At 51.1% G+C, this 15,508-nt stretch overlaps 1 protein-coding gene across 2 annotated transcripts in view; it reads left to right on the forward strand.

Moving 5' to 3' along the window:
* NOTCH1 (notch receptor 1) overlaps positions 1–11,181 on the forward strand; it is a 39,929-nt gene extending 28,748 nt beyond the window's left edge. The window contains exons 17-34 of one of the 2 annotated variants that reach the window (XM_033077577.1): positions 149–301; positions 720–948; positions 1,054–1,255; positions 1,368–1,521; positions 1,741–1,925; positions 2,107–2,239; positions 2,547–2,804; positions 2,904–3,016; positions 3,438–4,009; positions 4,714–5,142; positions 5,910–6,058; positions 6,664–6,880; positions 7,173–7,263; positions 7,446–7,611; positions 8,263–8,558; positions 8,781–8,928; positions 9,032–9,129; positions 9,518–11,181. In XM_033077577.1, the coding sequence (XP_032933468.1) occupies positions 149–301; positions 720–948; positions 1,054–1,255; positions 1,368–1,521; positions 1,741–1,925; positions 2,107–2,239; positions 2,547–2,804; positions 2,904–3,016; positions 3,438–4,009; positions 4,714–5,142; positions 5,910–6,058; positions 6,664–6,880; positions 7,173–7,263; positions 7,446–7,611; positions 8,263–8,558; positions 8,781–8,928; positions 9,032–9,129; positions 9,518–11,005 (5,081 nt within the window). In that variant the 3' untranslated portion in view covers positions 11,006–11,181. The remainder of the gene's footprint in view (positions 1–148; positions 302–719; positions 949–1,053; positions 1,256–1,367; positions 1,522–1,740; positions 1,926–2,106; positions 2,240–2,546; positions 2,805–2,903; positions 3,017–3,437; positions 4,010–4,713; positions 5,143–5,909; positions 6,059–6,663; positions 6,881–7,172; positions 7,264–7,445; positions 7,612–8,262; positions 8,559–8,780; positions 8,929–9,031; positions 9,130–9,517) is intronic. The other variant, XM_033077578.2, reaches the window with a different exon arrangement.
* Positions 11,182–15,508: the final 4,327 nt, after the last annotated feature.

Below are 15,508 nucleotides of genomic sequence, written 5' to 3' on the forward strand. Positions count from 1 at the left end.
GTCCTGACCTGCCCCATGGCTCAGCTGGGTGGATGGGACACAACCATTGCCTGCATCCTTCTGCCCTGGTGTGAGCAGCACATTGTCACCCCTGGGGCTTTCCCCAGCACCCCCAGCCCACACAATGCCTGTCCTGCTCTGTCCCCAGGTCAGACCTGTGAGATTGACATCAATGAGTGTGTGAAGAGCCCCTGCAGGAACGGGGCCACGTGCCAGAACACCAATGGGAGCTACCGCTGTGCCTGCCGGACCGGCTTCTCCGGCCGCAACTGCGACACCGACATCGACGACTGCAAGCCCAGTAAGAGCAGGGGCTGCCCCAGACTGCACCCAGCACAGCCCTGAGCCTCGTGGTTCTTCCTGGGGCTGGGATTCTCCTCCCCATGCATGCACCAGCCCTGGCTGGCACTGTGGTCTGGGCTGTGCTGCGAGCTCTGCTTGGGTTTTGGGCTGTCTCACACATGTCCCTGTTGAGCTGTCAGTGCAAGGCTGGATGGGAGCAGGAGGAAGGAGGTGGGGGACAGTGTGTGCCGGGGGTTCTCCTTGTTCCCAGTCTCCTGGTGGGGTTGTTCTGGCTTTTCCCCAGTCCATGGGCTCAGTCCCATTCCTCCATGTGGCCAGGGAATGTGTATGGGGACAGCGCAGTGACAGCTCCTGGGCTGGGCTGCTGCACCCAGCTGGACCCATCACATCTCCACATGCACATTCCTCCTCTCCAGACCCGTGCCACAACGGTGGCTCCTGTTCTGATGGCATTGGCACCTTCTTCTGCGAGTGCCTGGCTGGTTTCCGTGGGCCCAAGTGCGAGGAGGACATCAACGAGTGCGCCAGCAACCCCTGCAAGAACGGGGCCAACTGCACCGACTGCGTCAACAGCTACACCTGCACCTGCCCCTCGGGCTTCAGCGGCATCCACTGCGAGAACAACACCCCTGACTGCACAGAGAGGTACAGCTGGGGCAAGCTGAGCTCCCTGTGCTGCCCCATAGCCCTGGGTTGGTGTGTGGGCACAACCAGAAGTGACTCACTGGGGTGTGCTGTCTGTGTCCCCAGCTCCTGCTTCAACGGTGGGACGTGTGTGGATGGCATCAACACCTTCACCTGTGTCTGCCTGCCTGGCTTCACGGGCAGCTACTGTGAGCACAACATCAATGAGTGTGACTCCAAGCCCTGCCTGAACGGGGGCACGTGTCAGGACAGCTACGGCACGTACAAGTGCACCTGTCCCCAGGGCTACACCGGGCTCAACTGCCAGGTAAGGGAAGCTTGGGTGGACGCTGCTGTGGGGATCTGGGGGTCACTGCAGTCTCCACTCCTGCAGGAGCCCTGCTGGCTCCTCACCCTCACCTCTTGCTGTGCTCCCCCAGAACCTGGTGCGTTGGTGTGACTCCTCACCCTGCAAAAACGGAGGCAAGTGCTGGCAGACCAGCAACCTGTACCACTGTGAGTGCAACAGCGGCTGGACAGGGCTCTACTGCGACGTCCCCAGTGTGTCCTGCGAGGTGGCTGCTAAGCAGCAAGGTAAGGCCCTGCCATGTGTACAGGGTGGGGTCCCCAGGTGTCCCCTGTGCTGGGCACTGAGCAGGGATGTGGGCTGGTTCTCTTGGTGGGGATCCTTGGCACAGAGCGATCTCAAGGATTGCTCTAGCAATGCACCCCCAAGGCTGTGGTTCCCTGTGGGATGTGTGGTGGCCTGGGTGTCACCAAGGTCCCTGCATCTCACTCTGCTCTCCCTGACAGGTATCGATGTAGCACATCTCTGCAGGAACTCGGGGCTCTGTGTTGACACTGGCAACACTCATTTCTGCCGCTGCCAAGCCGGCTACACCGGCAGCTACTGCGAGGAGCAGGTGGATGAATGCTCCCCCAACCCCTGCCAGAATGGAGCCACCTGCACAGACTACCTGGGAGGCTACTCCTGCGAGGTGGGTGCCTGGGGGGCAAGAATTCCCAGGGAAAAACCCTCACTTACTGCCTTTCTGCTGCCCAAGGTGCTGCCCTTGATGCCTCATTACCAAGTTGGAGACTGGGGTGTTTGCTGTGCTCCTAGAGCCGTGTGGGAATGGAAGGAACCTCTCTGATAGTTCCCCTCTTTCCTCCTTGCAGTGTGTGGCTGGTTATCATGGAGTTAACTGCTCAGAGGAAATCAATGAGTGCTTGTCCCACCCATGCCAGAATGGAGGAACCTGCATCGATCTCATCAATACCTACAAATGCTCCTGCCCCAGAGGAACTCAAGGTAAATTAATTCCCCAGGCTGGGGCATTAGTGGGCTGAGTGCAGATATCCTTGGATTCTGCTCATTAGCTGCTCAGGCTGGCAGCAGCAAACGCAGCGGGCGAGGTTTGTGTTTGCTTGTGGGCTTAGCCATCAAGGCCACATGGCCTTGGCCACATGGAGCCGTGTCCCTGCTGCCCAGGAGGTGGCTCAGGCTGCCACTGACGTGGTCAGGCTCAGCCCCTTGGCAGGGCAGGCTCACACAAGGGAGCAGCAGGCCCCCCGATACTGTTTGATGAGCTGTGTGGGTTGTTCCCCCCTCTCTCTAGGGGTGCACTGTGAGATCAATGTGGATGACTGCAGCCCTTTCTTTGATCCTGTCACCCTGGGGCCCAAGTGCTTTAACAATGGCAAGTGCAAGGATCGGGTAGGTGGCTACAGCTGCATCTGCCCCCCTGGCTTTGTAGGGGAGCGCTGCGAGGGAGATGTCAACGAGTGCCTGTCCAACCCCTGCGACGCCCGCGGCACCCAGAACTGCGTGCAGCGGGTCAACGACTACAAATGCGAGTGCAGACCTGGCTATGCAGGTGAGCACTGCAGCCTCTCTGCTGCCAGGGTCCAGCCTGCAGCCCCCAGGCATCCCTGCACGCCTTCATCTGCTCCTCACACGCTCCTCTCCCCCGCAGGCCGTCGCTGTGACACCGTGGTGGACGGCTGCAAAGGCAAACCCTGCAGGAATGGGGGAACCTGTGCTGTGGCCAGCAACACCGGCCGTGGCTTCATCTGCAAGTGCCCCCCGGTAGGTGCCCATCTAGGCAGGGAATGTTGTGTGGGCATGAAAAGTGGTCAAGAGGCCAGTTTAGCTCCTGAGGCTTCCCCAGCTGGGATAGCCATGGATGGGAGGATGCTTTGCTGTGGGTGCATCCATAAATGTGCGCCCTCCACGCTTGCAAGGATGCTGGAATAAAGTTAAGGAGAAGATGGCTTAGGCCTGGAGGTAGAACAGGCTGAATGCTGTTTGCACCACACCAAGTGGGACAGGCAGCTGTGGACCCTTCACTTTGAGGGGATGCTCTAACAAGCTTTACATTCAAGATTATTCTTGCCCATCACCAGTTTTAGTTTGAATTTTAGAATTTTAGTTTGCCAGAGCACACACGTGTTGATGCTACTTGTAGCACAGCACCAGTTCTGACTCCTCCTTGCCGTGCCTTCCGCAGGGATTCGTGGGCGCCACCTGCGAGAACGACTCCCGCACCTGCGGGAACCTGCACTGCCTGAACGGTGGCACCTGCATCTCCATCCACAAGAGCTCCAAGTGCATGTGCACGCCGTCCTTCACGGGCCCTGAGTGCCAGTACCCGGCCAGCAGCCCCTGCACCTCCAACCCCTGCTACAACGGGGGCACCTGCGAGTTCTTCAGCGACGCCTCCCCCTACTACCGCTGCAACTGCCCCGCCAACTTCAACGGCCTCAACTGCCACATCCTCGACTTCGACTTCCAGGGTGGCATCGGGCAGGACATCATCCCCCCCAAAATCGAGGAGAAGTGCGAGATCGCCGTGTGCGCGGGGTACGCCGGCAACAAGATCTGCGACGGGAAATGCAACAACCACGCCTGCGGCTGGGACGGGGGCGACTGCTCCCTCAACTTCAACGACCCCTGGAAGAACTGCTCCCAGTCTCTGCAGTGCTGGAAGTATTTCAATGATGGCAAGTGTGACTCTCAGTGCAATAATGCTGGCTGCCTCTATGATGGGTTTGACTGCCAGAAGTACGAGGGGCAGTGCAAGTAAGTGGCTTCTTTAAAACTTTGTTTTAAAGCTCGTGAGCATCACCATCTCTGGTGACAATTTTCTGATTGTTTCTGGTATAACTCCTTGACTCAGGCTTGCTGTTCACTCCCAGCATTCTGTCCTGCTGCCTGTGGGGCTGCAACTCAAGCATTCCCATCTCCCTGTGGTCCTTCTGAGCTGACATCCACTTGGAAGCTCTCTGGGTCTAACTCATTGCAGATGGTTTCCCTGTCCTTGCTTGTGTCATTCCACAGAAGTGAGTTCTCCCTCTCACAGCAGTAACACAGTCTGTTTCCAGAGGCAGGGAGACCCCAGATGGAAGAGCAGCCAGGAAACATGATGATGTTAACATCCAAGCATTTCCCAAACATTGTCTTTGGCAATAGCAGGAACTTAGTCCCAGATTCCTGGACCAACTGTGGTCTTAGTAACTATTCTGTGTCCCCATGCCTTCTCTAAGTAAAGGGACAGTAATTTGTCCCTTTTTCTTGTGTAATTTAACAGCTGCTCTCACCTGCAGCGGTGAATGCTTCACAGTGCTGCATGAAACAGCTGCTTTCTGTGTAAACTGGTTTAGCATCTATCAGGGTGAAGAATATTTATACCAAAGAGAGACCACCACTGCTTTTCTCAGCAGATAAGTGTTATTTGCAGTACTTGGTCTAATTCTTTCTTCTGCCTTGCTTCTTCCTCCACCCAGCCCTCTGTATGACCAATACTGCAAAGATCACTTCTCGGATGGTCACTGCGACCAGGGCTGCAACAATTTTGAGTGCGAGTGGGATGGTCTGGACTGTGCAAACAACATGCCAGAGAAGCTGGCAGATGGCACACTGGTGGTGGTGGTCCTCATCACCCCAGAGAACCTGAAGAACAACTCCTTCAACTTCCTGCGGGAGCTGAGCCGAGTGCTGCACACCAACGTGGTCTTCAAGAAGAACGCCAAGGGGGAATACATGATCTTCCCATACTATGGCAATGAGGAGGAGCTGAAAAAACATTACATCAAGAGGTCCACAGAGGACTGGTCAGATATGCCCAGTGCTGTCATCAACAAAGTGAAGAGCAGCCTCTACTCCAGGGCTGGCAGGAGGCAGAAGAGGGAGCTCGACCAGATGGACATCAGAGGGTAGGAGGGCTCCATTTTCTCTGAGTGTTGATAATAGTAACATGCTAGGAAGGGAAGGATGTAGGCCAGATAATTGTATTTAGATGGTGCTTTCTGTGTGAACAGAAACCGGATTTTGCTCTCATGTGGGAAAATGGAGTGATCATTCAGGAATCCCTGGTACAATGCTGCGCCGACTCTCACGATTGAAGGAGTCCTGTGCATTGTTGGGAGCCGGGGCTGGGCTGGGTGGGACCTGGAAGCAGAGGTTGGCCTGACCGACTGTCTGACTTCAGGAAGTCATTAAGTTAAGCCTCATTTTCTCCCTGGGAAATGCTTTCTAGAGCTTTGTTGTAAAGCTCAATTACTGCAATCTGTGTTTGGAGATCTTTGGTGTAAACATACACATCTAACCTGCTCCCTCTCTATGGACTCAATCAAAAACCCCTGAAAGCAAAGGAGTTAGAGCAGCAGAACTGCTGTGAGAAGATCTGAAGGCTCCCAAACAGCATAATTTAAGATACTGTAGTGTCTGGGTAATTTTAAAACATTGTGAAGCAGAGACTCCCTTCCATTCCTGTTGATAAAGAGCTGGATTTTACAGCATTCACTGAGGCAAATCCAGCAGACTGTGAGCTGCAGGCTTTGGGCCACAGGGAAGCAAGGAGATGGGTTCCCACCTTCTAATTCCCACTGATGGGGGTTAAAGAGGGAAGGGAGAAGGGGCTCACCCGTGTCCTCGGTGTGGTCATCACTCCCTGTTCCTTATTGACTCTTTTGTCTCACAGATCCATCGTCTACTTGGAAATTGATAACCGCCAGTGCATCCAGTCATCATCCCAGTGCTTCCAGAGTGCCACTGATGTGGCAGCATTCCTGGGAGCCTTGGCCTCCCTTGGCAACCTGAACATACCCTACAAAATAGAAGCTGTCAAAAGTACGTACAACTGGTCAGCCAGTCAAAACTTTCCAGCCTTCCCCGAGTTTAGTTATCTGTCAATTGGCTGCATTTGAGCACAATCTGGTTTTAATAACCTCACAATTTTTTTTTTCCCCTTTTAAGTCTTTTCTTTAAAAAAATTGCAAGCCCACTTTATTATTTTTGCTTATTCCAGGTTTTATTTCAAAATCATTATCACTCTAAAAGTTATTAAAAAAAGAAAAGAAAAAGAAAACCCAGGCAGCTCCAATCAATCAGTGACATGCAAGGAGTTGAAGTTTGTATCTTGAAAATCCCCCCTAAATCCTTTTGTCTTAACAGCTCAATGCAAGCGCAATGATTTGAAGTTTGCTAATCCTTTTCCTTAAAGGAGAAAAAAGTGAAGCTGTCTCCTGGTGCAGGCTGCCTTGTGCAGCCGAGAATTTGCCGATAGTTTGCAATTCTGATTAATAGCGTATAAAATGACCTTATTTTGGGGAGCAGGGGGGCGCTGATTTAGACCAGACTTAGGTACCTCTATTAACAAATTTTCCTTCATTTCCACTCTGGTTTGCTATGCAGCTTAATGTCTCAGCATCTCTTTGTGCCCCACTGTTTTGTAGGTGAAACGGCCGAGCCCACGAAGAACTCCCAGCTGTATCCTATGTACGTGGTGGGGGCTGCGCTGGTCTTGCTCGCCTTCATCGGGCTGGGGGTGCTGGTGTCTCGCAAGCGCCGCAGGGAGCATGGGCAGCTTTGGTTCCCAGAAGGCTTCAAAGTGACAGAGTCGAGCAAGAAGAAGCGACGGGAACCCCTCGGGGAGGATTCTGTCGGACTGAAGTGAGTAATTTGCTTGCTAACCCGACAGGCAGGGCTGCTCAGGGCTCTTCTGAGAGAGCCTGGCGGAGTTTTGTTCTCTGGTGTGTCGTTGTGGTGTGGCAGGGAGGAGAATCAGGGGTCTTAAAGTTCTGCATGTGGTTCGTGCTCTGCAATATTTTTGCACTTGGTTAAAAATGAAATGCAACCTGAGGGGAACCTCCTGGAAATTGGTTGATTCTTCTTTTTGCACAGACAAACATCACAAACAGTTCCTGTAAAGGAGATAACTTTTTGTGTGGTTTTATTTTTAAAGACCCCTCAAAAATGCTTCAGATGGCACGCTGATGGATGACAACCAGAATGAGTGGGGTGATGAGGAGACCTTGGACACCAAGAAGTTCAGGGTAAGCTCTCTGCCACATTCCCTGTGCTGCAGTCACAGAAGGAGCAGAGGCCCCTCAGGGCCCCTCATTGCTGCTCAGCTCCTCTGTGACAAACACACACCTTGGAGCCTTGCAGAGCTCCCCAGGCTGGAGCTCAGCCCAGGGTGCTTTTCTGGGAGCTCACTCCCTTCTGTTGCCCTCAGTTTGAGGAGCAGGCGATGCTGCCGGACACGGATGACCAGACAGATCACAGGCAGTGGACACAGCAGCACCTGGACGCCGCTGACCTGCGCATTTCCTCCATGGCCCCGACACCTCCACAGGGGGAAATCGATGCTGACTGCATGGATGTCAACGTCAGAGGGCCGGGTAAGGACCCCCTGTGCTTCTGCACTGGCTGTCAGCTCATGTCACACCCTCCCTCAGCCCCACAGCCCTCCCTGTCCCTTGCTGGTGCAGTCACTGCTACAAGCTCTGCACCACAGGGTTGCTGTGTGTGTGATTTAGAGAGAGACCCTGTCACATTTTGCTTTCCATGAGAGCTCTTTTGTTCAGTGACTGAGATGGAAATTACAGAAGTACCTATTAAATCACCCAGGTTATCTCTCTGCTGCTCCTATATTCCTCTCCTCCCACCCAACTGTACATTTCACAGTCTTCCTTTAAGGTTTTTAACAATAGTTAATAGCTCATACAAACACTTGGTCTTCCCCATGTCTGTGAAATTGCCCTCTGAAATAATGAAGGTATTTGCCATACTCTGTTTGCTTTGAGCAGCCTTCTGTACAAACTGCACCTTACATGGGGCAGACGAAATAGGGAAAGCAGTGAGTAGTGAGATACCACTAAGGAATTTCAGATCCATATCAGAGGAAGGATATTCGTGTTTGATGTTCAGAACTAGTCAGGAACTCGGTCTCGGCGCACCCAGGAGAATAAGCATCTATCGCAGGCAGAGCATTTGGCTGAGCCTCCTGCATTACAGAGGGTAAAAATCCCTTTTTTCCCCTGTGCTTTCAGACGGCTTCACCCCCCTCATGATCGCCTCGTGCAGCGGGGGCGGGCTGGAAACCGGCAACAGCGAGGAGGAGGACGATGCTCCCGCCGTCATCTCGGACTTCATCTACCAGGGCGCCAGCCTGCACAACCAGACTGACCGCACGGGCGAGACCGCGCTGCACCTGGCCGCCAGGTACTCGCGCTCGGACGCTGCCAAGCGCCTGCTGGAGGCCAGCGCTGACGCCAACATCCAGGACAACATGGGCCGGACGCCCCTCCACGCCGCTGTCTCTGCTGATGCCCAAGGAGTATTTCAGGTAATCAATGTTTTGGCTGCTGGTTTTAGGGGGGATGGTGATGCTGTGTGAGGAGTTTTGTCCTGCTCGCCTTGGCAAGGTGAGGGTTGTAGGAATGAAGCTCCTGTTGTCTTGGGGCACAGCAGCCCTGGAGAGATGAAGGGCATTGAGAGCATGCAGTGCCTTGCTGTCTGCTCCTCCTAACGTTTGTGTTCCCTCTGCTTTGACCCTTTCCTATGGCAGATCCTGATTAGGAACAGGGCAACAGACCTGGATGCCCGAATGCACGACGGGACCACTCCCCTGATCCTGGCTGCTCGTTTGGCTGTGGAGGGGATGCTGGATGACCTCATCAACTGCCACGCTGACGTCAACGCCGTGGATGATTTAGGTACTGAAGCAGCTAAAACACCAGTTCATGGGGCAAAAGGGCTGCTTGCTGTCCATCTCAGCACTCCCTAATGTGTGTTGTATTTCGTGGTTTTTCTCTGCAGGCAAGTCAGCCCTGCACTGGGCAGCTGCTGTGAATAACGTGGAAGCTGCAATGGTCCTCCTGAAGAATGGTGCCAATAAGGACATGCAGAATAATAAGGTAGGATCTCCTAGGCTGATATATGCAAGGGAAGAACCATTTGGGGAGTCGGTTAAAGAGTAATTTCTGGCTGAAATACAAATGTCTGGCACTGAGACTCGGATTTGATTGTTCTGCTGTGAATGAAGTTGTTGGATTTAGCTCAAAGGAGCACTGTGGGATTTGGTTGTAAAGGGGTGGTGCTGAGGGGCCATGCAGTGTCTTTGTGGCCACCTCCAGCATGTTCTGGGTCACTCATAGGGTTCCTGGTTTGATATCAGTACAAGGCTCAGCAGGGTGGGAAAAAGAAGGAGCAAACCCTCACCAGAATTGATGGCAGAGCAGCTCAGGGCAGCGCTAGCCAGGAGAATCTGTACTCAACCCTAACCAAACCTTGCTGGCTTTCCAGGAGGAGACCCCACTGTTCCTGGCAGCCAGAGAAGGGAGCTACGAAACCGCCAAGGTCCTGCTGGACCATTTTGCCAACCGGGACATCACGGACCACATGGACCGGCTGCCGCGGGACATCGCCCAGGAGCGCATGCACCACGACATCGTCCGGCTGCTGGACGAGTACAACCTGGTGCGCAGCCCCACGCTGCACAACGGGCCCCTGGGGGCACCCACCCTGTCCCCCCCGCTCTGCTCCCCCAGCAGCTACATCGGCAACCTCAAACCCGCCGTGCAGGGCAAGAAAGCCAGGAAGCCGAGCACCAAGGGGCTGAGCTGCAATGGCAAGGATGCCAAAGATCTCAAAGCCCGCAGGAAAAAGTCCCAGGATGGAAAAGGGTGTCTGCTTGACAACTCCAGTGTGTTGTCGCCGGTGGACTCCCTGGAGTCGCCGCACGGGTACCTCTCGGACGTGGCCTCTCCCCCTCTGATGACCTCTCCGTTCCAGCAGTCCCCTTCCATGCCTCTGAACCACCTGCCAGGCATGCCCGATGCCCACCTGAGCATCAACCACCTCAACATGGCGGGCAAGCAGGATCTGGCCATGGGCAACTCCAGCAGGATGGGTTTCGACTCGGTGCCGCCGCGCCTGTCGCACCTGCCGGTGTCCAGCCCCAGCACGGGCATGAGCAGTGCCCCCATGAGCTTCTCGGTGGGCAGCGGGGCCAGCCTGAACGGGCAGTGTGACTGGCTCAGCCGGCTGCAGAACGGCATGGTGCAGAGCCAGTACAACCCCCTGAGAGGCAACCTGCAGCCCGGGGCGCACCAGCAGCCCCAAAACCTGCAGCATGGCATGATGACCTCGCTGCACAACGGGCTGCCCACCACCAGCTTGTCGCAGATGATGAGCTACCAGGCCATGCCCAACACGCGGCTGGCGTCGCAGCCCCACCTGATGCAGAGCCAGCAGCTCCAGCAGATGCAGCAGCAGCAGCAGCAGCAGCAGCTCCAGCAGCCCAACCTGCAGCCTCCACCGCAGCAGCAGCCGCCGCAGCAGCCACCGCAGCCGCCGCAGCAGCCGCCGCAGCAGCACCACAACCCCGGCTCCAACGGGAGCGGCCACATGGGCCAGAATTTCCTCGGTACGGAGCTGAGCCAGCCCGAGCTGCAGCCAGTGAGCGGCGGCGCCATGGCCGTGCACACCATCCTGCCGCAGGATTCCCAGCTGCTGCCCACCTCCCTGCCCTCCTCCCTCGCCCAGCCCATGACCACCACGCAGTTCCTCACCCCACCTTCCCAGCACAGTTATTCCTCCCCCTTGGACAACACCCCCAGCCACCAGCTGCAGGTGCCCGACCACCCTTTCCTCACGCCGTCGCCGGAGTCGCCGGATCAGTGGTCCAGCTCCTCTCCTCACTCCAACGTGTCCGACTGGTCCGAGGGCATCTCCAGCCCTCCCACGAGTATGCAGTCACAGATGGGACACATCCCCGAGGCCTTCAAGTAAAAACAAAAAAAACAAAAAAAAAATGTTTTAGAGACTCTCACTGAGAGCCAGATGCTTGAGGGAGATGTTTTTTAAAAAGGACGTCGGATGCTTTTATTAAAGGATCCTTTTTAAATATGTTTTTATAAAAAAGGAGAAAAAAAAGAGAAAAGAAAAAGACTAATTAATTCCTTTTTTTTTTTAGTATTTATTTATGTACTTTTTATTTTACATGAGAACACTGCCTTTTTATTTATATGTTCTATTGTTAAGAACTCAATGTGGGACACCAGTTGTGTTTCGAGAAATCAACAAATTAGGTTTTTATAGGACGTTCTCTTTTGTTTGGGGGGGTTCATTGTGTTTGATTTGAGAGGAAATGTTTATGTAAAGCTATAAGCAACGATTTGTGATTCTGAAATGCCATTAATTTATTTTTTTTCTCTTTCAAGTCAGAAAGAGAGGTGAGAAAGAAGAGGGGAAGGAAAAATTGACTAAAAGTACCACTCCTTAAGGGGAAAAAATTAAGTATGGACAAATTTTTTTAAATGTACTTTAAAATGTTTCCTTTGCAATTATATGAGAGGACATTTTATGGTACCAGTCATGAATCTTTGTTTAAATTTCAGTATTATATAGTTGTACATTTGCCTTGATAATAGAAATTTTTGTTCTCTCTTGTTTTTATATATATATATAAAAATATATATATTTAAATGATTTTTATGATCTAAAAAAAAAGAGAAAAAGAAAATCAGGATTATAGACCTGTAAGAACAGTTTCTAAGCTAAAACAAACCCTACAAAACATGAATACTGTCCCCCATCAAAAAGAAATGTATTTGCCAAACTTCCAAGAGAGCAAGCCCGTAACTATGGAGTATATACACAAAAGAGACTTAATTGTACTTGGAATATCTTTACTGATTTTTTGTTTTGTTTTGTTTTCGTGTTTGCCTTTGAGTAACTGTTTTAAGAAATAAATGCCAATATAAACTTTTTAAACCACATCCTTATTTTAAGGATGGGCCTGCCTATTTTTTAAAAGGAAGGTGTGTCTGGCAGTGCAGACACCCTGAGTGAGATTACAAAGCATTATCACACTGCCACCCCCACGGAGCAGAGCCCTCACTGGGTGCCCAGTGGGATGTGCTGCTGGTTTTGGTGGGAGGCTGGACTGGCCAAACTGGAGGGTGAGGGGCCAGCACAGCTGTGCTGTGAAACATTGACATTTTGTTCTGTGGCGTTAGCCTGGAGTGTTGCATCTTTTTTTATATTGATGTGCACTCTTTCTGTGTATCATGTAAAATATAGTATAAGCCTGTGGCAGATTAAATGTTTGTAAATATGGGGGTTTTTTGGTTTGTTTTTGGTTTTTTTTTTTTAATCAAGAAAAGGTGGATTTTGTTTCAAAAATCTAAATGAGCAAGTCTTAAATATATCATAAATATATCACCTTATGGAGGTGTTGGAATATCACTCACTCGGGTGCAAAAAGCAAACAGACACCCTAAGACATGTATGGGACAGGCAGATAGAGAGCAGTTCAAGAAAACCTAAGAAAAGGGTTCCTTTTCCTCATTCCTTTCTATTAGAACACCAAATAAAATGGGATATTTCTCAAGGCACAGTGCCTTGCTGAGCACTCATCTTAGTTAACATTTCAGACCATTGTTCTTGTGACACGCCTAATATGAGTGATAAAAACATCACGTGGTGTTGAATCTTCCTATGTTTTATAAACTAGAGGGTAGTTTAAGAAAAGATATCTTCTGTAATAAAGTTATCTACATGCAAAGTTGTAGTTTGCAAAAATGATGTATTTTTTTTGGTTAACTGATTTGCAATAAATGATGCTTCTGGGCATCTAGATTTTACTAAAACTGGAACTTGGTGTTTTTGTTACGGGTCAGTTGAATTTGCATTTGACTCCTCCTTGCTAGAGCTTCCTCAACCTCTTGTTCTATGTGTGAGAAGTCAGGAGTTTTGGACAATGAAAATTTCTCTTTAACTTCTGCTAAACTCTCACTGACTTGAGACATCTGAGCAAGGCAGGAGGGGCTGTGCTCAGGTGGCTTTTACCTGCTGTGATATCATCTGGTCAAGATCTGAAAGGGGAAACATGGAAAAATTGTTTTAACAATGTCCCTCGTCCCTCTTCAAAAAAACCAGGAACAGCAGCACCAGAGGGACAGTTTGACTTGTGCCACTGCAGGCACAAACACCACCCAGAAATGTTTGCTGTCCTCACTGTGCCCAAAGTAATTTCACGATTATAAGCCGCACCATTTTGACTAAAATTTTGGTCCGAACCCAAAGTGCGGCTTATAATCAGGTGCGGCTTATATATGGACAAAGAAGGAAAAGTTGCTGTTTTAGTTTGGAGGACAGGTGTCTGCTGAGAAAGGCAGGAGCTTCTCTTTGAAATGGAGAATGTAAACCCCCTCCCTCCAAATTATTATAATTTTGAAATCAAGGGGCTTTCAGGCAAAGATATGGGAATTAGGAATAACAGTTCTTTACTAGGGAAATTAAAATAGAAATACAGCACTACAAAGAACAAACCCCAAACCCTGACACAGTCAGAGTACAACCTGACACCCGTCAGGCAGGGTGTTGGCAGCAGTCCCATTCCATGGTGGCTGCATCCTCCTGCAGTGACAGATGTGGCTCAGTTGGAGCAGTGCTCCTGTACAAGGTGCAGTTTCCCTCCGGAGCTCCAGTGGGGATGTGGAGAAATCCGGTTTTCCTCTGGAGTCCAGTGGAGAAAGGGGCTCCCTTAGTGTCCCAAAACCTCTGTTTTTATCTTGATAAGAAATGTTGGGCTCTTCCCCCTGGCTGGAGCAACTCCCAATGGGATGCAGTAATTTTATCAGTGCCACAGTGGGACTCAATGGCCATGAGCAGAAAATGACTGGCTGGAGGAAGGATGGGTTGTGAAAAGATAAAGAACAATGCCCTGCCTGGTTTCAATGGATGGCCCATTAGCAGAATATCTCCCAGGGAGATCAGGATCACTGCCCCACCCTCAACAGATGGTGATAGAACAGAAACCTTTGATCACACCCTGTATTGTAACATGAGGCTTATAATCAGGTGCAGTTTATGTATGGACAAAGAATGAAAAGTTGCTGCACCCAGAAGTGTGGCTTATACTCAGTGCGGCTTATAATCGTGAAATTACTGTAATTTAATTTAATTTAATTCCTTCTCTACCCCACAGGGACTCTGCAGTGCAAATGCAGCTGCAAAGTCCCCAAATAACTGGATATAAATAGCAGAGCCATTGACCTCCTCTCAAATCACATAAGCCTGGAATGCTGGTATTTTCCACTCCGTGGCTGGGGAGGGAGAGGGGTTTATGTGGTCTCAGGGCTGGTGTCCAGGGCCACCAGATTGATCCAGGGCCACCCAACACCTGCTGTACCCCTGGCCAGCTGTGATGTGCCACCCACAGCAGTGCCGTGCACCTTCAGAGGGCAGGGAGGTGACATTCCAGCAAAGGGGACATCAAACTCCGTGGAAAATGGGTATTTTAACAGAGAACAAAACCCTCTTCCCCCTGCAAAACGTGTCACAGCGAGGATCTCAATAGCCAGAGGGACATCCTGGAGATGATGTGTCATCCCCCTGCCTGAGTGTGGCTGCATCCCATCAGGAATGCACTGAATGGAGCTTGTCTGCCTCCAGCGTGACTCACACATGGGCTGCTCACAAATCCCACACAGCCCAGGCTTCTCCCACACATCCCCATCCCAGTGCTGCTGGGAGAGCCTCATCCCAAACTCAGGAGCCATTAGAAGGATCCTCTCCTGCCTGTTCCACTGTAAAAGCAAGTTACTCATGGGTAAAGCAGAAATTTGGCCTGGAATTGATGAAAAAAAAAAAAAAAAAAAAGGGGTTTATGAGGACATGGGAAAAAATGTGACATTGCAAGAGGCAACACATGTGGCTTGTTTAACAAGAGGGGATGAAAAGTATGGGATTTTCCATGAGGAATTGCCAGAGGGACAGGGTGAGGAAAGAGGGGGCTAAACACCATGGAAAGAAGCAAGTGGATAGCTACTTATTAATTGTCCACAAGGTAATTCAAACTACAAGTCAGTTAAGGTTTTTGAGTAGTAGAGGAGTAAGGATGCAAAAGTTTTTAAGTGGTTTTAAGAGGTTTTAAGTGTTTAGCCCCAGATGACTCAGATTCATGAAGGCATCTGGTGACCAAGCAACTTGTGGGTACATGAGATGATTGTGGTGTCACAGATCCAGCTGGGATTGAGGCAAAGTTAAAAGATAAATAAGAGAAATGGCCCCAGTTTCAAAATCTCCTTTCACACTGAAGGTTTCTTCCCACACTGTCCCACCACAAGCTCCATCTTCACCACCTCGTGCAGGTAAAGATTTTTGGGAGCTGAATTTCAAGCTCCCCAAGCACCAGAAGATGCCAAGGAGCGAGTGGATCATGGCAAGCACATCTGTCTCAGCACTCCAGCTGAAAAAGGCTGAGAAAATCCCACCCACACCAAGGGA

The sequence above is a fragment of the Catharus ustulatus genome, chromosome 21 (genome assembly GCF_009819885.2).
Source record: "Catharus ustulatus isolate bCatUst1 chromosome 21, bCatUst1.pri.v2, whole genome shotgun sequence".
In the NCBI taxonomy this organism is placed as follows: Eukaryota; Metazoa; Chordata; class Aves; order Passeriformes; family Turdidae; genus Catharus; species Catharus ustulatus.